At 45.0% G+C, this 24006-nt stretch overlaps 1 protein-coding gene across 3 annotated transcripts in view; it reads right to left on the bottom strand.

Annotated features, from left to right (window-relative positions):
* LOC112218177 (fibulin-1) overlaps nucleotides 1-24006 on the bottom strand; it is a 59696-nt gene that overhangs the window by 30477 nt on the left and 5213 nt on the right. For all 3 annotated transcript variants that reach the window (XM_042301415.1, XM_042301414.1, XM_042301413.1), the window contains exons 2-14: nucleotides 13398-13506; nucleotides 11473-11605; nucleotides 10125-10275; nucleotides 9703-9771; nucleotides 9500-9592; nucleotides 9210-9347; nucleotides 8791-8928; nucleotides 7951-8094; nucleotides 7506-7631; nucleotides 6706-6831; nucleotides 4354-4473; nucleotides 4071-4202; nucleotides 3675-3798 (exon numbers count right to left, since the gene is read on the bottom strand). In XM_042301415.1, the coding sequence (XP_042157349.1) occupies nucleotides 3675-3798; nucleotides 4071-4202; nucleotides 4354-4473; nucleotides 6706-6831; nucleotides 7506-7631; nucleotides 7951-8094; nucleotides 8791-8928; nucleotides 9210-9347; nucleotides 9500-9592; nucleotides 9703-9771; nucleotides 10125-10275; nucleotides 11473-11605; nucleotides 13398-13506 (1603 nt within the window). The remainder of the gene's footprint in view (nucleotides 1-3674; nucleotides 3799-4070; nucleotides 4203-4353; nucleotides 4474-6705; nucleotides 6832-7505; nucleotides 7632-7950; nucleotides 8095-8790; nucleotides 8929-9209; nucleotides 9348-9499; nucleotides 9593-9702; nucleotides 9772-10124; nucleotides 10276-11472; nucleotides 11606-13397; nucleotides 13507-24006) is intronic.

The following is a 24006-nucleotide window of genomic DNA, read 5'->3' as shown; positions in this document are numbered from 1 at the left end:
CCCCAGGTGGTGAGGGTAGGCAACAACATCTCCTCCCCGCTGATCCTCAACACTGGGGCCCCACAAGGGTGCGTTCTGAGCCCTCTCCTGTACTCCCTGTTCACCCACGACTGCGTGGCCATGCACGCCTCCAACTCAATCATCAAGTTTGCGGACGACACAACAGTGGTAGGCTTGATTACCAACAACGACGAGACGGCCTACAGGGAGGAGGTGAGGGCCCTCGGAGTGTGGTGTCAGGAAAATAACCTCACACTCAACGTCAACAAAACTAAGGAGATGATTGTGGACTTCAGGAAACAGCAGAGGGAACACCCCCATCCACATCGATGGAACAGTAGTGGAGAGGGTAGCAAGTTTTAAGTTCCTCGGCATACACATCACAGACAAACTGAATTGGTCCACTCACACAGACAGCATCGTGAGGAAGGCGCAGCAGCGCCTCTTCAACCTCAGGAGGCTTCTACAGCTTGTCACCAAAAGCACTACAAACTTCTACAGATGCACAATCGAGAGCATCCTGGCGGGCTGTATCACCGCCTGGTATGGCAACTGCACCGCCCTCAACCGTAAGGCTCTCCAGAGGGTAGTGAGGTCTGCACAACGCATCAACGCAAACTACCTGCCCTCCAGGACACCTACACCACCCGATGCTACAGGAAGGCCATAGAGATCATCAAGGACATCAACCACCCGAGCCACTGCCTGTTCACCCCGCTGTCATCCAGAAGGCGAGGTCAGTACAGGTGCATCAAAGCTGGGACCGAGAGACTGAAAAACAGCTTCTATCTCAAGGCCATCAGACTGTTAAACAGCCACCACTAACATTGAGTGGCTACTGCCAACACACTGTCAATGACACTGACTCTACTCCAGCCACTTTAATCATGGGAATTGATGGGAAATGATGTAAATATATCACTAGCCACTTTAAACAATGCTACCTTATATAATGTTACTTACCCTACATTGTTCATCTCATATGCATACGTTGATACTGTACTCTATATCATCGACTGCATCCTTATGTAATACATGTATCACTAGCCACTTTAACTATGCCACTTGGTTTACATACTTATCTCATATGTATATACTGTACTCAATATCATCTACTGTATCTTGCCTATGCTGCTCTGTACCATCACTCATTCATATATCCTTATGTACATATTCTTTATCCCCTTACACTGTGTATAAGACAGTAGTTTTTTTTGGAATTGTTAGTTAGATTACTTGCTCGTTATTACTGCATTGTCGGAACTAGAAGCACAAGCATTTCGCTACACTCGCATTAACATCTGCTAACCATGTGTATGTGACAAATAAAATTTGATTTGATTTTGATTTGATTTGGTGGTCTGCTTGAAACATGTAAGTATTACAGACTCAGTAAGGAAAAGGTTGAAAATATCAGTGAAGACACTTGCCAGTTGGTCCGCGCATGCTCTGAGTACATGTCCTGGTAATCCGTCTGGCCCGCAGCCTTGTGAATGTTGACCTGCTCACATCGGCTATGGAGAGTGTGATAACACAGTCATCAGGAACAGCTGATGCTCTCATGTATGCTTCAGTGTTGCTTGCCTCGAAATGAGAAAAAAATGCATTTAGCTCATCTGCTAGGCTTGCATCACTGTGCAATCAGCGGCTGGGTTTACCTTTGTAGTCGGTAATAGTTTCCAAGCCCTACCACATCCGATGAGCGTCAGAACCGGGGTAGTAGGATTCCATCTTAGTCCTGTATTGATGCTTTGCCTGTTTGATGGTTAGTCTGAGGGCATAGCGCAATTTATTCTAAGCGTCTGGATTAGTGTCCCGCTCCTTGAAAGCGGCAGTCCTAACCTTTAGCTCAGCGCGGATGTTGCCTGTAATCTATGGCTTCTGGTTTGGATATGTACGTACGGTCACTGTGGGGACGACATCGTCGATGCACTTATTGATGAAGCCGGTGGCTGAGGTGGGATACTGCTCAATGCCAATGGATGAATCCCGGAAAATAATCCAGTCTGTGCTAATCGAAACAGTCCTGTAGTGTAGCATCCGTGTCATCTGACCACTTCCGTATTGAGCGAGTCACTGGTACTTCCTGCTTTAGTTTTTGCTTGTAAGCAGGAATCAGGAGGATAGAATTATGGTCAGATTTGACAAATTGAGGGCGTGGGAGAGCTTTGTATGCGTCTCTGTGTGTGGAGTAAAGGTGGTCTAGAGTTTTTTTCCCTCTGGTTGCACATGTGACATGCTGGTTGAAATTTGGTAAAACTGATTTAAGTTAGCCTGCATTAAAGTCCTTGGCCACTAGGAGCGCCACCTCTAGATGAGCATTTTCTTGTTTGCTTATGACCTTATGACCTTGTTGAGTGTGGTCTTAGTGCCAGCATCGGTTTGTGGTAACAAATAGATGGCTACGAATAATATAGATGAAAACTCTCTTGGTAGATAGTGTAGTCTACAGCTCGTCATGAGGTACTCTACTTCAGGTGAGGAATACCTCGAGACTTCTTAAACATTAGACATCGCGCACCAGCTATGATTGACAGATAGGCACACACCCCACCCCTCGTCTAACCAGACGTAGCTGCTTTGTCCTCCCGATGCACGGAAAACCCAGCCAGCTCTATATTATCTGTGTCATCGTTCAGCCACAACTCAGTGAAACATAAGATATTCCCATTTTTAATGTTCTGTTGGTAGGATAGTCTCGATCGTAGATCATCCAGTTTATTTTCCAGTGATTGCACGTTTGCCAATAGAACGGATGGTAGAAGTGGTTTACCCACTCGCCAACGAATTCTCAAAAGGCACCCCAACCTCCACACTCTGTCTTTTCTTCACGCGAATGACAAGGATTTGGGCCTGGTCTCAGGGAAGTGGTATATCCTTAGAGTCGGACTCATTAAAGAAGAAATCTTCATCCAGTTCGAGGTGAGTAATCGCTGTTCTGATATCTAGAAGCTATGTTCGGTCATAAGAGATGGTAGCAGCAACATTATGTACAAAATAACTTACAAAGAATGCGAAAAAAACTTAACAAAATAGCACAGTTGGTTAGGAGCCCCTAAAAAGGCAGCCATCCACTCCAGAACTGCTGGACAGCAAAAGATGATTTAGTATTTAGTTTAAAAGCTCTGACGAAGGCCAAGAGAACAAAACAAATGTTCAATTAGGAAACAGAAATCCACTTTAAAAAAAAAGAAAAATACTTCTGTTTTCAAAGATGTAGCTTACAATGCAATACGCATTATCATTTTAAAGAAAACAAAAACTACTTTTCCTACATTTGAACACCACCACAGAAGCTTCGCTATTCGGCATCTTCCCAATTATGTAGCCTAGTTTTGTTGTCTGGCTACTTCAAGAGAACTACGGCCTATCACTCGCAGCCCACCTCTTCATTGTGGAAAAGAGTGCATTGAATTTTACTAGACGAAGAGCCAAAATTAGTATAACATCCTGGCATTTAAACGTACCAATTTTCGCACACTGAGAATGCATCATGCGCGATTGCTTTGTTTCCCGCTATTAGTTGATTTCGGTAGCACATCCCCATATCTAATTGATCAGCTGTTGTCAAAGTCAAAATGAGCCTACTATTTAGGACGCAAGTACGAGTATGTGAACTTAAAACAGATATATACCCCCATTATTTGAGAGACCTCAGGTAGGTAGGTACTCACATCTCCCCTGCTTGGCGGTAGTTGGGCGGACACTCGAATGACAGGCATCTGAATCCACCCTGCACGTTGAAGCAGCTCTCTGTCACAGAGCATGTGTGTGTTCCTGTCACACATTCATCAACATCTGGACAGGAAGAGAAACAAATAAACTCAGAACCACAAAAATGGAAAATCCTTTATATCAAACATAAAACCCTGGGTTCAAACCTTGAATGTGTAGACCGCTAATCTAAAGCCTAGGCATTAGCTCAGAGAGCTAGCATACATTTTCAGGTCTCAGGCGAGGTTACTCATGTACCCTGAATCATCACTGTTACAATATGTCTTCTGATCTGAAGTATGACCATGACCCCATGCTGTGGACTCCTGCACCCCCCCTGAGGAGTGAGGCCTTACCCTGGCAGCTGCGCCCATTGGGAGCCAGAGTGTAGCCGGTGGCGGGGCAGGTGCAGTAGAAACTCCCAGGGGTGTTGTTGCAGCGGTAGGAGCAGATGTGACCCCCGGTGGGCAGGGCACACTCATCAATGTCTGGAAAGGTCAGAGGTTAAAGATCAGAGGTCAAACATGGTGGATGTAAAGGGTACAGGAAGTAAAGATAAGAAATACCTCAGTTATGGGGCTCCTGATTGGGTTTGACAGTAGGCTATGGCTCATCGGATACCGTTTTAGCATCTCCTACCTTCACAGTTGATGCCATCTATGTCACTGAGCTGGTAGCCACGGCGACAGTAGCACTGGTAGGAGCCATACACGTTGGCACACTCTTGACTGCAGGGGCTGCTCTCACATTCATTTAGATCTACACCCAACAATATAACTCAGTTAGAGATAACACTAGTGACACAATGTATCTGATGATTTATGCATATGTGCAGTCGCTAGTGAAAGTCTACACACACTCCTTACACAGACTTCACATTTGCTGCCTTAAAAGGGAATTAATTTGATTATTTTGCTACTGATCTACACAACCTACTCCAAAATAAAGAAATGACGATGTCTTAATTGCGTATGTCTTCACACCCCAGAGTTAATAGTTGGTGGAAGCATGTTTGGCAGCAATTATAGTTGTGAATAATTTTGAATACGATTGTACCAACATTGTACAACTCTTAGGGCAACATATACCAATTGTTTTTTATCAAAATTGCACAAGCTCAGTACATTTGTTTTGGGGTCATTGATGGACAGCAATATTCAAAGCTTGTCTCTGATTTCCAAGCAAATATATGTCAAGGTTGAGACTGGACCACTCAGGAACACTCAACACCTCTTGGAAAGCCATTATGGTGTGCCTTTGGCATACACTTTCTTGTAATTGTCCTGCTGAAAAATACAACTTTATCAAATGGTTTGGTTTTCAGAAGACTGAGATGGGTTTTCCTCTAACTTTATACCTGGGCTTTGCTCCTTTCATATTTATTTTGATCCTGACAAACTCAATAGTCCCTGCTGGTGACAAGCATACCCATAACAAAATGCTGCTACAGCAATACTTGAAAATACAGGGTTTCACTCTCTGTTTTGCTGTTTTGGATTTGACCCAAGCCTGTAGTTTTTAATTTAGGCAAAAAAAGTGTATTTATTTGCTGTGTTGTCTTGCAGTATTACTAATTTTTTACACAAATGTTAATTCCAAAGACACACCTATTTCCAATAGGTGTTGAGTGTTCCTGAGTGGTCCAGTCTTAGTCCGGACTTAAATCTGCTTGAAAATGAGAGACGAGGTTTGAATATTGTTGTTCATCAATTACTCCCAACAAAATGTATTGTGCTTGAGCAATTTTGACCCCCCAAAAAATGGATATACGTTGCCCGAAAAGTTGTGCAAAGTTAGTAGAGTCTTATTCAAAATGATTCACAACTGTAATGGGTGCCAAAGGTGTTTCCACAGAGTATTAACTCTGGGGTGTGAAGATGTATGCAATCAAGACATCTTTATGTTGTATTTGTTATTCATTTGGAAAATGTTCAGAAAAAGTTCTTGCACTTCGAAAATGTGAAGTATGTTGTGTACACCAATAGAAAATGTGAAGTATGTTGTGTACACCGATAGAAAATGTGAAGTATGTTGTGTACACCGATAGAAAATGTGAAGTATGTTGTGTACACTGATAGAAAATGTGAAGTATGTTGTGTACACCGATAGAAAATGTGAAGTATGTCGTGTACACCGATAGAAAATGTGAAGTATGTTGTGTACACCGATAGAAAATGTGAAGTATGTTGTGTACACCGATAGAAAATGTGAAGTATGTTGTGTACACCGATAGAAAATTTGAAGTATGTTGTGTACACCGATAGAAAATGTGAAGTATGTCGTGTACACCGATAGAAAATGTATCAATTTTGGAATTTTATTTTAGGACAGCAAAATGTGAAAACTGTGCTGCCACTGTATTGAAGACATTGGACGTAGTTTATCATGGCGCACTATGCTTTATTAAGGGCGACAAGTTCAGTACACCTCACTGCCTTCAGACTCAGAAAGTAGGCTGGCCCTCAGAGGTCTCGTAGATCGATGCATTGCACTCTTTCTGTTTATACAGCCCTCTTACACAAACTTCCGCCGTACCTTACTTCATTATTAACCTACAGACGTACGAGCTACCAGACCCGGTCTCAGGGATGGCTACCTTTGGAGATCCCTTCCATTTCCACTAAATTATGTCAATCTGCTTTTAGTTTTTTCGCACCTTACTTGTGGAATAATCTCAAAACTCTCTAAAATGTGATGTTTTAGTGCCTCCAGATTTCCATATCTATACAGTTCCTGTACAATAACGGTTATACGGTATTACCAGCAGTGCACACAGGAGGTGCTATTTCCTTCCAAGTGTTAAAATAAATGCTGACAAATGCTAACAAAGTGTTCATACTGTATTGATGTGTATATCTTCTTTTTTTTAAAGATACTGCACATGATCTTGAGAAAAAGACATGACCACAAACTTCAGTAAGGCAAAACAAGAGATGGCCAATGAGAGAAGCCCAGATTTGAACACCTCTTATCTTTTGAAGGTTGCCTTACCGTCACAGTTCCTGCCGTCGCTGGCCAGCTTGAAGCCTTGGGTGCAGCTGCACTTATAGGACCCCAGGACATTCTCACACTTGTGGGCACAGAGGCGCCCAGGGTAGTGCCTGCACTCGTTGATATCTAAGACACAGAAGAAAACGACACTAACTTGAACATCTACAGTTCAAGCACAGATGACTGTATCCAGTATCCTAGTCCTGTATGACACATCTACAGACCCAAGCACAGAGGACAGTATCCTGGTCTTGTATGACTCAGTTGACCGAGTATGGAGCTTGCAATGCCAGGATTGTGGGTTCGATTCCCGAAGCCACCAATACATAAAAGAATATATGCATGATTGTCAGTCGCTTTGGATAGAAGCATCTGCTAAATGGCATATATTCAATTATTTTATAAACTGCTGGTTTGAGAACTGCTCTAATTACATTGGTAACCAGTTTATAATAGCAATAAGGCACCTCAGAGGTTTGTGGTATATGGCCAATATGCCACGGCTAAGGGCTGTATCCAGGCACACCAAGTTGCGTCGTGCATACAAACATCCCTCAGCTGTGGTATATTGGCCGTATATCACAACCCCTCGTGCCTTATTTTTAAAATAACATTATTGTATAACAGCCACCCAGTCTTGGGTGACCCTTAACTTGAACCCTTTGTCATAAGACCTACATAACACTGTGATAATACTGACATGACAGATGCCTTAAACAGTCATGACTGTTGGCGTCCTGCTTACGTCAACTGACATCACACTGCCATGTAACTACTAGGAGGATTAAGTCAGTGCGTACCTTCGCAGATGCGGCTGATGCTGTTGAAGATGAAGCCAGCCTTACACTCACAACGGAACGATCCTACCAGGTTGATACAGCCGTGGCCTGCACACGCTCCGTCAGGACCCTTACACTCATCGATATCTGCACCAGGGGGGAGCGAGACCACAAGATATTACAGGAAGAAACAAGCACATTCTTAAGCAAAAGAATGCATTCCAAAGGATAGCGAGGCCACAGGAAATACATGGAAATGTAGGCTACAGTATCCGGTTGCTGATGCTAATCAATGGAGGTGAACATGGCAGAGATCCATTCTAGCAGTGCTGCATTGTACACCGGGCATGTTGAGGCTCCCTTGGACAGAGGTGTCCAATATAGCCCAGGAGCGGGGCCTTATGGAGGCCTTATCCCCAACTGGCACGATGAGGTCTAAGTATGCAAGTGAGGCAGCTGTACGTACCCACGCAGCGGTTGCCGCCGTCGTTGAGGTGGTATCCCCGGCCACAGTTGATAGAGTTCCTCTGGCAGGTGAAGGAGCCCATCGTGTTCATACATAACTGGCCAGGGCGGCACGGCTCTGTCTGGGCCAGACACTCATTGATGTCTGGGATAGAGGTCAGAGGTTATACTGTACAGACGGGCAAAGATTATCTATATATTGACAAGATATTGGACTGTCTGCTCTAACAATGGGAATGAATGTTCGCAAATGCGGAAGGCAGGCGGGAGGAGGAGGAGCTTGTGGGAACATTCTAGCCAATGAGAGGGCAGATACTCATGTGAACAACATGCCCAACTCTGATATAGAATTGTTTTTGCAAAGTTGCCGGGATACCACGTGAGTCCACTTAAATCAGTACATTCGTAACAACCTAAACATTATGAAACTTCTATTTGATCAAATAAGCCTCACTTAGAAAATGTGCAATTAAATTTGGTGTTGACCGAATTCGACACTCTCTCATTGACATTCATACAAAAAAATCCCACTTGGTCTGCTTTATGCTTATTTCTCGCAAGGACAGATTTTGGGGCGCAGTCAGACCTCTCGCTTCGCCTCTTCAACTCTGATATGGTTCACATAGGACACGACCGGGTCATATCACTGAACCCCTTGTGTCCCTTCCTCCCCGCCACCACTACGATGATGAGTTCCTAAAATATGCCATGTATGTCAGAGAACACTGTGAACTGTACTTTGAAGATACTGGGTTTGGGGGTACATGTGGGATGGATGGGGTTATGTGTTGCCTTGATGATAGGTTGCCATGGTAACGTCTGTCAGGGTCCTGATGCTCACCGATGCAGCTGCCCATGGCGTCCTGGATGTATCCATCGCCACACTGGTTCTTGGGCAGACAGCGGAACGACCCCTGAGTGTTCTGACACTCAAAGTCCGGGGAGCAGTTGTGGGTGCCCGACTCACACTCGTCAATGTCTGGGGAAAGAAGGCATGTTGTACGAGGAAAATCAAACTGTATGTGATTCAAATCTATTCTCATAAATATTCAACAATAGTTTCATTGCAAGTCAAATTCTACCAGCAAATTCTACCAGCTGGGAATAGATAGAAAGAGACAGACAGACGGACAGATGGACAGACAGACGGACAGACAAATAGATCCAGTTTATCATGGATGTATGAATCATGAATCATACATATTGATCCTTCCTTATTCCCTTTCCCCCTGTAGGAGGCATTGTGTTGTGACCTCTGACCTTTGCAGTTGTTGCTGTCCGTGAGCTCGTAGCCAGTACCACAGCTGACCTCTCTCTGGCAACGGAATGACCCCACTGTGTTGATGCAGTGCTCGCCTCCTCTGCAGTTACTGGCCCCCAGCAGGCACTCGTTTATATCTGGGAGATGGAGGGAGGAAGAGGGGCGGATAGTATCGAAGCCGTATCTAAGAGGTGAGAAATCCTAGTCCTGGGGAGCTACTAGATGTTTTATTCCAGCTCACTAACTTTTCAACAAGATATGGCTGGTACTGTACCTCCAGTCTACTCACCCTCACAGTTCTTCCCATCTGGTTTGAGTTTGTAACCTTTGAAGCAGGCACAGGTGCTGTTTCCCACACATTCCTGTGCACAATTGGCTAATCCTGTGCACATTATAAACAAACAGAAGATAAATGACTTGTGTTCCTGACTTTCTCTGTGAGGACACAGTCTATTACTAACATGTGAAGGTCATGTGTGGAGGGGTTGTTACCGCTGCTGCACATGTTATTCGGTAAGGGATTCTCCTTCTCAGTGAGGGTCTCGTTGACTTTGTCAGAAACTGTGGGGAAAGAAAGGAGAAGATTGACCAGTATTGGCCAAAACTAAGTTCGCAAACAAAGAGTGTTGAAACCAATGAATGCATCAGGACAATGGAGTTCTTTACTAAAACGACAGTAAGACCCCTGTCTCCTAATGACCACCAGAGGGCAGAGTAGCATTGGACATACACTAGAAAGAATAACGTTCCAAACATCCTTCCACTCTCCACTCTCTCCACCTCTCTACTCCAGCGTTCACCTCCTCCCACCGCTCCACTCGCTTGACTTCTCCACCTCTCTTCCCTCGATCCCTCCACCGTCTCTTCACCCTCTACCATTAGTCCTTCCCTCATCTTAGAGTTGATTCTCTTACCCAGGGAGTTTCTGGTCTCCACATCAGGGGCTCCGTCATCGCAGCAGGCCCGGGACACCAGGCCACACTGATAGCCCAGAGACAGGCTGTGGTCACAGGTCAGACCATGCTCGCGAGCAGCCCGGCCCAGCAGACAACAGTCACAGCACATCTGGAGGGGTCAGACCAGAGATATACGATTACTCAATGTGTTTATATGCATAATTTGGCCAGAATGACAGACAGACGGATGGACGGGGGGAAATTACATCATCATCACCACCACTTTACAACTTCCCCACCATCATCTATCACCATTTTCTGAAGGGGATCCATCCGGGCTTGTCAAGCGGGAGGAATCTAGTTTGAGTGTGTCTGTCTGGTCTGTCTAACATCTCTGTCCATGTCTGTCCTTGAGTGGTGCGGTTGTGGCAGGCAGCCTAGTGGTTACGAGCGTTGCCCCAGTAACCGAACGGTCGCCGGTTCGAATAACCGAGCTGACTCTTTAAAAAAAAAAAAAAAACTATGTGCCCTTGAGCAAGGCACTAACCCGTAATTGCTCCTGTAAGTCGCTCCGGATAAGAGCGTCTGCTAAATTACAAAGAAAATAAAGTGGTAGTGTACTGGGAGCTTTTAGGGGGAGCTTTTAGGGGGAGCTTAAAAATGACCATGGTATGCTATGGTTCTTCCCCCACTCTAAACTCCCATTCATCAAACGCAGCACACCCCAATGCAATCAGCCGACACCTGCAATTCGGGGGCGGATCAAGTAAAGGCGTGTTGCTGCCTGCACTAACAACAACCGCATTCTCCTGGGCAAATGTACTGTGGCTCACTTGGCAAAATGCTTCAAGGACCTTGACTGATGCCATGGTGTGCAGCGGGATGGGGGCATAGAGGGTTGTGTAGGATCCCGAGGAAGAGGACAGCCAGGTGTAGAGAGCCCACCTTGGCAGAGAGTATCTGAGGGGAACTGATCATCTACCTGTCAGCAACAAGCTCCATTCCTCACTCCTCCCCAGAGTGACATGTTTCAACCTGCTCACCAGGCACACACACACGCTGACACTCAATCTCAATCTCATTCACTCTCCTGCAAAAATTGCACGTCCATTGGAGTGATGTACGGTGATCAGCGTGAGGTTCTTGAAGCGGTCAATGATTACTTCCCCCGACACACTTTTGATACACGCACATACACACGCATGTAAACACAAGTATTTGGCTATATGCAAATACACACGGACAGTCTTTCTCACACACACACACACACACACACACACACACACACACACACACACACACACACACACACACACACACACACACACACACACACACACACACACACACACACACACACACATACCTTGGCAGTCTTGGTCTCGCAGGTGCTTCCAGTGAACTGTGTGTCACAGACCCCCTGCTCTTTGGCCATGTTGATGCCACTGGTGCAGATATTGTCCTCCAGAACCGCAGCGCAGCACTGCTCCTGCACTATTCTGTCAGACAGGAACAGGAAAGACACAGGGAGCACAGTTTATTCTTAACTCCATCACTGTTCTCCTTAGTGGAATAGAGCTCTGTCTCAAAGTACTTCCTGTTAAAAAGAGCCCCGGGCATGCCTACTGGGGATCGGCTAATAGTCCTGGTTGGTGCAGCTGCTGTACGTGGGTTGAGTGAAGAAGGAAAGCTCTGTGTAAACTCAAGGTGGATTAAAACTTTGTTTTGTGTTCATAATCTTCACTTTACCAGAGTTGGGTCAATGCAGCACTGTTTCCAATTGGCTTACCACGCTAACTGTTATGGGTACAGTGAAGCTAACTTAAAAATCCATTATTTACTGTCACTGTTTTAACCCTCCTACCTCCCATTGGATGTCCCTCCTCTGATGGACACAGAGGGCTGTAGGGCGGCAACACTTCCTAGATAGAGTTGCAAAATTCCGGTAACCTTCCCAAAATTCCCAGGTTTTACCAGAAATCCTGCTTGGATTTTGTAACCCGAATTCCCGAACAACATTACTGGAATTACATCCCTCTCTGAGTCTGGACCGGCCAGTGAGAACTTCCTGACAGCAGGATGACCAGTGATTTCCAACTATCTGACCTGTCTCTCCAGCTGGAGTGGCTTCATGAATCTTTTACAGTAAAACCAGAAACCGTTACAGGACCGTAAGACTTCAAAGGAGAAAACGGAGGTAGACAAAGAGCTGTGTGAGTCTGTTGTAAATAATCAGATCTGAAGTGAGTGAGAGCAGGCAGAACACCTCTTTATCATACCATCAACTGAGACTGGGTTACAGTGCTCCAGCTGGAGAGATGGTTTGCTACTCTGAGGAAGGACAATAAGTTCAGGGGTGCTTGTATCTGTCTGTCAGTGTGTCTGCCTGTTTCTGCCTGTCTGTCTGAAGGGAGGGAGTGAAACCCATTGTCTGTTTTACGAGATTGGATACAGTGCAGCACTTAGATCTCCTCTCCACTCCTCTACCAACTAGCCTGTCTTTATCAACCCTCTTACCAGAAATTCTCTCTTTCCCTATAATCTAGATTCTGTCCCCATGACAACTGCACTCACGTCACCTCCGCAGAACCTTTAAAGGGCACAGCAGTGCTCCTGTCTGCCTTTTCTCTTCTTGTCTTTTTTTTGTGTGTCTGAAATAAGCTCTCTGATTTCCTGTTCTTCCCCCTCTCCAGTCCTTTCCAGTCCTCTCTCTATAGTTTCACCTCAGTGGTATTTCCTGGATTTGGCAATACCTCCTCTCTCTAAACCCTAAATCCAACACCCCCCTCAACCAAAAACCATCACACTTCCACCCTTACTCTATCATTTAAAAAAAATCTGGATCACTTGGGTAGCCAAGGTCAATACATTTGCCATCAGAGAGAAGATGAGGAGCGACAGATCTCCTCCTTATTGGCCTTGAACCAGTGGCAGAACACCTTCTACTCTTACTACCAGAGCTGTTATTACCCTGTTATTACACTGTTATTATCACTAGTGTAATGTCTCCTGCTCTCACGTCAATTCAAGAATGTGGCTGGGGATTTACGACCGGGGGTACGGTAAAGTCATCTCACACTATGGCCTACCACCATACCTATTGCACCATAGTCTATCTATACCGTTTACAGTCAACCCCATGGGACTAATACTGAGGTAAGCAGTCCCCCCTATGGGCACAGAAGTTAAGACCATAGAAATATAATCTATTTTCTATAGTCACTGTATTTCTCTGAGTAAGGCTGTTCAGTCAGAGAGTACATTAACTACTGTAAAAAAGGCCCCACTCACCTGCACGTGGTGGACTCAGAGATGAGAGGGATGGCTGTGCAGTCCTGGTTGTCAATGCCCCGAACCCGACCATCCTTACAGCACTCATCTATGGAGATCTGTTTTCCACCTGTGGATGGACACAACCACAAACAAACAGCGTGTGTTATTCATGGGCTTACGCTGAATGCCGTGGCTTGGCCTACTGAAGCGAGTGCAACAGTATCGGTGTGGGAGATCTAAAGACCCCAAATGGAGTGTGACTCATCAGTCCTCTAAAACAGTTAGAGACCCATGAGAGCTGTCAACATCTGCATCAGATCTCCCATGATAGGGGTGTTAGCCTGCTGAGCTAAAGCCCAGGCACTAGCACCGTGAGCTAACGCTAGCCTTCAGGGCTCAGGTTACTCATGATGCACAGAGCCACCTTCTATGTTACATAAGGTGACAGTCAACCCAAGGGATAAGAAACACTCTCACATGAATTAGAAACTAAACTGTTAGAACAGAATAAATCAAGGTTTCAAGCCATGTCTTGCATACGACGGAGTCTATTTTGCTGGGTGAGTAATACATGAGGATTGACATGTTTAGAACGATTATGCAAAGTATCTTTACAAAAAGTGCAACAAAAATAGTCCAAAACACAAGTATATTGTTGTCACCCAATGCCACTCACACTTTCACAGTATTAGCAATTTGTCTTCCAAATGATTGAAAAACTGTTTGGAATGTTTTTCTAAATGCCTGTAAGCCTTTTGCCAGCAATACTGAATGATGGATATGTTGTGTAGAAATAAGAGGTGACGACCGGAGTTGGACTAACTCTGTGGCGCTCCGTCTGCTTCTCCATGTGGATTAAAAGAGCTCAGAATGCCTCGACTCTAAACAATTCAGCCATCGCAATCAGATCAAATACATTCATTTCCTTGTGGTTAGTGTATTCTGCCAAACGTGAAATAGCTTTGGCAGGTTGGCTGGTCCTTTCTTGCTTTAGGCTTAAACAAAGGCCTGTCTGCCAAATTGGTTTTTATTAATATAAGTAATCCTAAAGGACTCCTAAAATTCCTCTGTTACTCAGTTGGTAGACCATGGTGCTTGCAATGCCAGGATAATGGGTTTGATTCCCAGGACCACTCATACATAAAAAATGTATGCATGCACGACTGAGTTGATAAAAGTGTCTGCTAAATGGCATATGTCATTATTAAAGAACACTCAAGAGTAAAATCATAGTTGTTCATCTAATAAACCAGTTGTTGGAACAAGGAACAATAGTGTATTCAACCACTGACTATAATAACACATATCATAGTGGATCAGGGGATGTCTAACTGCTAAATCTAGCTTGGCTAACGAAACAGGATCAGAGGTTTCAAGTAAAGGAGGACAAGTGCCTGGAGGTTTTATCTTAAATTTACAGTTCCATAAAAAAAGTATACAAATATATATTTTTAGTTCCAATTATTTCTGCCAGAGGAGGGAACTTGGTTTACGGTGCATTCAGAAAGTATTCAGACCTCTTGACTTTTTCCACATTTTGTTACGTTACAGCCTTAATCTAAAATGGATTAAATTAATGTTTTTTTCCATCAATGTACATACAATACCCCATAATGACAAAGTGAAAAACAGGTTTTTAGAAATTTGTGCAAGTGGATTACAAATAAAAAACAGAAAAATCTTATTTAGATAAGTATTCAGACCCTTTGCTATGAGACTCTAAATTTACCTCATGTGCATCCTGTTTCCATTGATCATGCTTGTGATCTTTCTACAACTTGATTGGAGTCCATCTGTGGAAAATTCAATTGTTTGGACATGATTTGGAAAGGCACACACCTTCCTATATAAGGTACCACCATTGTCCATAGAGCTCCAAGACAGGATTGTGTTGAGGCACAGATCTGGGGAAGGGCACTAAAACATTTCTGCAGCATTGAATGTCTCCAGGAACACAGTGGCCTCCATCATTCTTAAATGGAAGAAGTAGAGAACCACCTAGACTCTTCCTAGAGCTGTCAAACCTGAGCAATCGGGGGAGAAAGGACTTGGTCAGGGAGGTGACCGTCTTCATTGACCTTGCCAAGGCTTTCGACTCTGTCAATCACCATATTCTTATCGGCAGACTCAGTAGCCTCGGTTTTTCGGATGACTGCCTTGCCTGGTTCACCAATTACTTTGCAGACAGAGTTCAGTGTGTCAAATCGGAGGGCATGCTGTCCGGTCCTCTGGCAGTCTCTATGGGGGTGCCACAGGGTTCAATTCTCGGGCCGACTCTTTTCTCTGTATATATCAATGACGTTGCTCTTGCTGCGGGCGATTCCCTGATCCACCTCTACGCAGACGACACCATTCTATATACTTTCGGCCCGTCATTGGACACTGTGCTATCCAACCTCAAACAAGCTTCAATGCCATACAACACTCCTTCCGTGGCCTCCAACTGCTCTTAAACGCTAGTAAAACCAAATGCATGCTTTTCAACCGATCGCTGCCTGCACCCGCATGCCCGACTAGCATCACCACCCTGGATGGTTCCGACCTTGAATATGTGGACATCTATAAGTACCTAGGTGTCTGGCTAGACTGCAAACTCTCCTTCCAGACTCATATCAAACATCTCCAATCGAAAATCAAATCAAGAGTCGGCTTTCTATTCCGTACAAAGCCTCCTTCACTCACGCCGCCAAGCTTACCCTAGTAAAACTGACTATCCTTCCGATCCTCGACTTCGGCGATGTCATCTACAAAATGGCTTCCAACACTCTACTCAGCAAACTGGATGCAGTCTATCACAGTGCCATCCGTTTTGTCACTAAAGCACCTTATACCACCCACCACTGCGACCTGTATGCTCTAGTCGGCTGGCCCTCATTACATATTCGTCGCCAGACCCACTGGCTCCAGGTCATCTACAAGTCCATGCTAGGTAAAGCTCCGCCTTATCTCAGTTCACTGGTCACGATGGCAACACCCATCCGTAGCACGCGCTCCAGCAGGTGTATCTCACTGATCATCCCTAAAGCCAACACCTCATTTGGCCGCCTTTCGTTCCAGTACTCTGCTGCCTGTGACTGGAACAATTGCAAAAATCGCTGAAGTTGGAGACTTTTATCTCCCTCACCAACTTCAAACATCAGCTATCTGAGCAGCTAACCGATCGCTGCTGCTGTACATAGTCTATTGGTAAATAGCCCACCCATTTTCACCTACCTCATCCCCATACTGTTTTTATTTATTTACTTGCTCTTTTGCACACCAATATCTCTACCTGTACATGACCATCTGATCATTTATCACTCCAGTGTTAATCTGCAAAATTGTAATTATTCGCCTACCTCCTCATGCCTTTTGCACACATTGTATATAGACTCCCCCTTTGTTTTCTACTGTGTTATTGACTTGTTAATTGTTTATTCCATGTGTAACTCTGTGTTGTCTGCTCACACTGCTATGCTTTATCTTGGCCAGGTCGCAGTTGCAAATGAGAACTTGTTCTCAACTGGCCTACCTGGTTAAATAAAGGTGAAATAAAAAAAATAAAATAAAAAACTCAATGGTCACTCTGACAGAGCTCCAGAGTTACTCTGTGGAGATGAGAGAACCTTCCAGAAGGATAACAATTTCTGTAGCACTCCACCATTCAGGACTTTATGGTAGAGTGGCCAGATCAAAGCAACAGCTTGCTAATTCGGCCTGCTAACTGCTAGCTTGTCTAGCTCCGGTCCGCTAACTGCTACCTTGTTTAGCCCGGGCCTACGAACTGTTAGCTTGTTAGCACAGGCCTGCTAACCGTCTGAATCGCCGCGTCCCAAACACTCACTGGACCCATATTTACTTTCTATCTCTTTTTGATTTTTAATTTGTTTATACCTTTCAGGAAACCTGGCTCGCCTAATGTGATATGGAATCGCTATTATTTTTACTTTTTAGAACACACTCAAGAACCTCCAGAAGCTAACCAGCTAACTAGCTACAAGCTATTTAGTCATTGTTAGTTTTTTTTCAACCTGGATAACACTCGCCAGTCCAGCTTCCCTGCCCCATCCACCGCTGCCCCCTGGACACTGATCACTTGGCTACATAGCTGATGCACGCTGGACTGTCCATTAATCACGGTACTCCATTCTGCTTGTTTATGTTTTATCTGTCGGCCCCGTTGCCTAGTCAACGCCATTCTACCTGCTGTTGTTGTGCTAGCTGATTAGCTGTTGTCTCACCTACTGTTTTAGCTAGCTTTCCCAATTCAACACCTGTGATTACTGTATGCCTCGCTGTATGTCTCTCTCAAATGTCAATATGCCTTGTATACTGTTGTTCAGGTTAGTTATCATTGTTTTAGTTCACAATGGAGCCCCTAGTTCTACTCTTCATACCCCTGATAACTCCTTTGTCCCACCTCCCACACATGCGGTGACCTCACCCATTACAACCAGCATGTCCAGAGATACAACCTCTCTCATCATCACCCAGTGCCTGGGCTTACCTCCGCTGTACCCGCACCCCACCATACCCCTGTCTGCGCATTATGCCCTGAATATATTCTACCACGCCCAGAAACCTGCTCCTCTTATTCTCTGTCCCCAACGCTCTAGGCGACCAGTTTTGATAGCCTTTAGCCGCACCCTCATACTACTCCTTCTCTGTTCCGCGGGTGATGTGGAGGTAAACCCAGGCCCTGCATGTCCCCAGGCACCCTCATTTGTTGACTTCTGTGATCGAAAAAGCCTTGGTTTCATGCATGTCAACATCAGAAGCCTCCTCCCTAAGTTTGTTTTACTCACTGCTCTAGCACACTCTGCTAACCCTGATGTCCTTGCTGTGTCTGAATCCTGGCTCAGGAAGGCCACCAAAAATTCAGAGATTTCAATACCCAACTATAACATCTTCCGTCAAGATAGAACTGCCAAAGGGGGAGGAGTTGCAGTCTACTGCAGAGAGAGCCTGCAAAGTAATGTCATACTTTCCAGGTCCATACCCAAACAGTTTGAACTACTAATTTTGAAAATTACTCTCTCCAGAAATAAGTCTCTCACTGTTGCCGCCTGCTACCGACCCCCCTCAGCTCCCAGCTGTGCCCTGGACACCATTTGTGAATTGATCGCACCCCATCTAGCCTCAGAGTTTGTTCTGTTAGGTGACCTAAACTGGGATATGCTTAACACCCCGCCAGTCCTACAATCTAAGCTAGATGCCCTCAATCTCACACAAATCATCAAGGAACCCACCAGGTACAACCCTAACTCTGTAAACAAGGGCACCCTCATAGACGTCATCCTGACCAACTGGCCCTCCAAATACACCTCCGCTGTCTTCAACCAGGATCTCAGCGATCACTGCCTCATTGCCTGTATCCGCTACGGAGCCGCAGTCAAACGACCACCCCTCATCACTGTCAAACGCTCCCTAAAACACTTCTGTGAGCAGGCCTTTCTAATCGACCTGGCCCGGGTATCCTGGAAGGACATTGACCTCATCCCGTCAGTTGAGGATGCCTGGTCATTCTTTAAAAGTAACTTCCTCACCATTTTAGATAAGCATGCTCCGTTCAAAAAATGCAGAACTAAGAACAGATACAGCCCTTGGTTCACCCCAGACCTGACTGCCCTCGACCAGCACAAAAACATCCTGTGGCGGACTGCAATAGCATCGAATAGTCCCCGTGATATGCAACTGTTCAGGGAAGTCCGGAACCAATACACGCAGTCAGTCAGGAAAGCTAAGGCCAGCTTCTTCAGGCAGAAGTTTGCATCCTGTAGCTCCAACTCCAAAAAGTTCTGGGACACTGTGAAGTCCATGGAGAACAAGAGCACCTCCTCCCAGCTGCCCACTGCACTGAGGATAGGTAACACGGTCACCACCGATAAATCCATGATTATCGAAAACTTCAATAAGCATTTCTCAACGGCTGGCCATGCCTTCCGCCTGGCTACTCCAACCTCGGCCAACAGCTCCGCCCCCCCGGCAGCTCCTCGCCCAAGCCTCTCCAGGTTCTCCTTCCTCTCCCAAATCCAGATAGCAGATGTTCTGAAAGAGCTGCAAAACCTGGACCCGTACAAATCAGCTGGGCTTGACAATCTGGACCCCCTATTTCTGAAACTATCCGCCGCCATTGTCGCAACCCCTATTACCAGCCTGTTCAACCTCTCTTTCATATCGTCTGAGATCCCCAAGGATTGGAAAGCTGCCGCAGTCATCCCCCTCTTCAAAGGGGGAGACACCCTGGACCCAAACTGTTACAGACCTATATCCATCCTGCCCTGCCTATCTAAGGTCTTCGAAAGCCAAGTCAACAAACAGGTCACTGACCATCTCGAATCCCACCGTACCTTCTCCGCTGTGCAATCTGGTTTCCGAGCCGGTCACGGGTGCACCTCAGCCACGCTCAAGGTACTAAATGATATCATAACCGCCATCGATAAAAGACAGTACTGTGCAGCCATCTTCATCGACCTTGCCAAGGCTTTCGACTCTGTCAATCACCATATTCTTATCGGCAGACTCAGTAGCCTCGGTTTTCGGATGACTGCCTTGCCTGGTTCACCAATTACTTTGCAGACAGAGTTCAGTGTGTCAAATCGGAGGGCATGCTGTCCGGTCCTCTGGCAGTCTCTATGGGGGTGCCACAGGGTTCAATTCTCGGGCCGACTCTTTTCTCTGTATATATCAATGATGTTGCTCTTGCTGCGGGCGATTCCCTGATCCACCTCTACGCAGACGACACCATTCTATATACTTTCGGCCCGTCATTGGACACTGTGCTATCTAACCTCCAAACAAGCTTCAATGCCATACAACACTCCTTCCGTGGCCTCCAACTGCTCTTAAACGCTAGTAAAACCGAATGCATGCTTTTCAACCGATCGCTGCCTGCACCCGCATGCCCGACTAGCATCACCACCCTGGATGGTTCCGACCTTGAATATGTGGACATCTATAAGTACCTAGGTGTCTGGCTAGACTGCAAACTCTCCTTCCAGACTCATATCAAACATCTCCAATCGAAAATCAAATCAAGAGTCGGCTTTCTATTCCGCAACAAAGCCTCCTTCACTCACGCCGCCAAGCTTACCTAGTAAAACTGACTATCCTACCGATCCTCGACTTCGGCGATGTCATCTACAAAATGGCTTCCAACACTCTACTCAGCAAACTGGATGCAGTCTATCACAGTGCCATCCGTTTTGTCACTAAAGCACCTTATACCACCCACCACTGCGACTTGTATGCTCTGGTCGGCTGGCCCTCGCTACATATTCGTCGCCAGACCCACTGGCTCCAGGTCATCTACAAGTCCATGCTAGGTAAAGCTCCGCCTTATCTCAGTTCACTGGTCACGATGGCAACACCCATCCGTAGCACGCGCTCCAGCAGGTGTATCTCACTGATCATCCCTAAAGCCAACACCTCATTTGGCCGCCTTTCGTTCCAGTACTCTGCTGCCTGTGACTGGAACGAATTGTAAAAATCGCTGAAGTTGGAGACTTTTATCTCCCTCACCAACTTCAAACATCAGCTATCTGAGCAGCTAACCGATCGCTGCAGCTGTACATAGTCTATTGGTAAATAGCCCACCCATTTTCACCTACCTCATCCCCATACTGTTTTTATTTATTTACTTTTCTGCTCTTTTGCACACCAATATCTCTACCTGTACATGACCATCTGATCATTTATCACTCCAGTGTTAATCTGCAAAATTGTAATTATTCGCCTACCTCCTCATGCCTTTTGCACACATTGTATATAGACTCCCCCTTTGTTTTCTACTGTGTTATTGACTTGTTAATTGTTTATTCCATGTGTAACTCTGTGTTGTCTGCTCACACTGCTATGCTTTATCTTGGCCAGGTCGCAGTTGCAAATGAGAACTTGTTCTCAACTAGCCTACCTGGTTAAATAAAGGTGAAATAAAAAAAATAAAAAAAAAAATAAAAAAAAACTCCTCAGCAAAAGACACGACAGCCCACTTGGAATTGTCCTTGAGTGACCCAGCCAGAGGCCGGACTTGAACCCGATCGAACAGCTCTGTAGAGACCTGAAATTAGCTCTACAGCGACGCTCCCCATCCAACCTGACAGAGCTTGAGAGGATCTGCAGAGAAGAATGGGAGAAACTCCCCAAATACAGGAGTGCCAGGCTTGTAAGCATCATACCCAAGAAGACTCAAGGCTGTAATCGCTGCCAAAGGTGCTTCAACATAGTACTGAGTAAAGGGTCTGAATACTTGTGTAAATGTGATATTGCCGTTGTATTTTTATACACTTGCAAAAAAATCCCCCAAAACGTTTTGCTTTGTCATTGTGGGTTATTGTGTGCAAATTGATGAGGGAAAAAAAACAATTGAATCCATTTTACAATAAGGCTGGAATGTAACAAAATGTGGAAAAAGTCAAGGAGTCTGAATACTTTCCAAATGCACTGAACAGTATATCCTTGAATATGGTAACTGCAGGCAGGGGCCAAAGGTGTGAACAAATGAACTTAATATAAAAAATTATATGGTAATTTATCCAAAGCAAATTAGAGAACTGTCAACATTAACTGTGGGAAATAGCAATGAAAAGATGTGGACAGATTAATAAAAAGCAGTGTCGTTATACAACAACCATGCTAACTTTTCCTGCAAGTGAAAGTCATTCTTATTGTAAAATAAACAGCAGAGTGTATAATCAAACAACAACGTAATAGTTAGTATAATAGATGCATTACCAAGCCAAGAAACACTATTTTGCTGACTCACTGAACAAGCCTGTTGAGGCCAGCCAGACTAACAACTGCAACAGTCGAGCTCCTTGTCCTGCCGTGAACTGAGTAATAAAGCTCTTAGCAACAGGGGGAGATGAGAGGACATTTTAACAGGCCCCATATCCAGCCTTCATTGGGCCTCAGTCTGACTAGAGCCACAATCTTCAACATTGATAAGGTCTAACTCTGCTTTCATCTGGGGGCAGGAACCAACACCAGGATGCTCTTGGAAAGGGTCAAAAGTGTTGCTCAGAGAGAGAACAGTTACACACGTAAAAAAGTAAAGAAAATACATCTGCTGGAAGAGTAGGGATTGGTCGGAAATTGTTAACACCTCCTGTGGGGAACAATTCTCCTTGCTTGGCTTCCCCCCAGGCCAGTTTTTGCCAGTCTGGACATTTTATTTTTCTTGACCATTACCACTGCCATTAACTGACATCCCCTTGCCAAAACACCCTAGAATCTGGAAGCCTCCGTATGTCTTTAGAAACATCAGACAAACCCCCAGGGCACAACTACCATGAAGCACAAAGCTCTAGAATGTTCCCTTCCAAGCTCAGAGGAGGCATAGAATGAGAATGTCATACAATGTCTCACTTTCAGTCTCAACTGACGGAAAGAGGTGGTCACATGACTCACTCCCTGGTGTGTTCTGGTGTTTTCACACTACTCTCTCTCAACATTACGAGAGCGAGGCGTTCACACCTCTCAGCGGATTGCTGGCATTTACACGCCTAATTATCACCCTCTTTTCTCCTACCCTAAAGAGAATCTGGGATTAGAGCCTGAGTGATGTGTGTGGTTTGGGGATTGTTCTAGAGGTAGTTGTAGTATGAATAGTGGGGGAAGATAAAACATTTTTTTAAAGATATTCAGTACCAGTTAAAAGTTTGGACAAACCTACTCATTCAAGGGCTTTTCTTTATTTTGACTATTTTCCACATTGTAGAATAATAGTGAAGGCATCAAAACTAGGAAATAGCACATATGGAATCATTTAATAACCAAAAAAGTGTTGAACAAATCAAAATATATTTTATATTTGTGAGTCTTCAAAGTAGCCTTGATGACCGCTTTGCACACTCTTGGCATTCCCTCAACCAGCTTCATGAGGAATGCATTTCAATTAACAGGTGTGCCTTGTTAAAAGTTAACTTGTGGAATCTTCTTGTTGCGTTTGAGCCAATCATTTGTGTCATGACAAGGTATATTTATTAAACCAGGCAAGTCAGTTAAGAACCAATTCTTATTTACAATGATGGCCTCGGAACTGTGGGTTAACTGACTTGTTCAGGGACAGAACAGCAGATTTTTACCTTGTCAGCTCAGGGATTTGATCTAGCAACTTTTCAGTTACAGGCCCAACGCTCCAACCACTAGGCTACCTGCCGCCCCAAAGGTAGGGTGGTATACAGAAGATAGCCCTATTTGGTAAAAGAACAGCTCAAATAAGCAAAGAGAAACGACAGTCTATCATTACGTTAAGACATACAGAAAATGTCAAGAACTTTGAAAGATTCTTCAAGAGCAGTCAGCAAAAAAAATAAAGCGCTATGATGAAACTGTCTCTCATGAGGACCGCCACAGGAAAGGAAGACTCAGAGTTACCTCTGCTGCAGAAGATAAGTTCAATAGAGTTAATTGCACCTCAGATTGCAGCCCAAATAAATGCTTCACAGTGTTCAAGTAACAGACACATCTCAGCATCAACTGTTCAGAGGAGAGTGTGAATCAGGCCCTCAACTCAATTGAGATGGTTTGGGATGAGTTGGACTGCAGAGTGAAGGAAAAGCAGCCAACAAGTGCTGAGCATATGTGGGAACTCCTTCAAGACTGTTGGAAAAGCATTCCTCGTGAAGCTGGTTGAGAGAATGACAAG

Source organism: Oncorhynchus tshawytscha, linkage group LG19, assembly GCF_018296145.1.
Source record: "Oncorhynchus tshawytscha isolate Ot180627B linkage group LG19, Otsh_v2.0, whole genome shotgun sequence".
NCBI classification, from domain to species: domain Eukaryota; kingdom Metazoa; phylum Chordata; class Actinopteri; order Salmoniformes; family Salmonidae; genus Oncorhynchus; species Oncorhynchus tshawytscha.
This window is presented reverse-complemented; position numbering and strand designations above follow the sequence as displayed.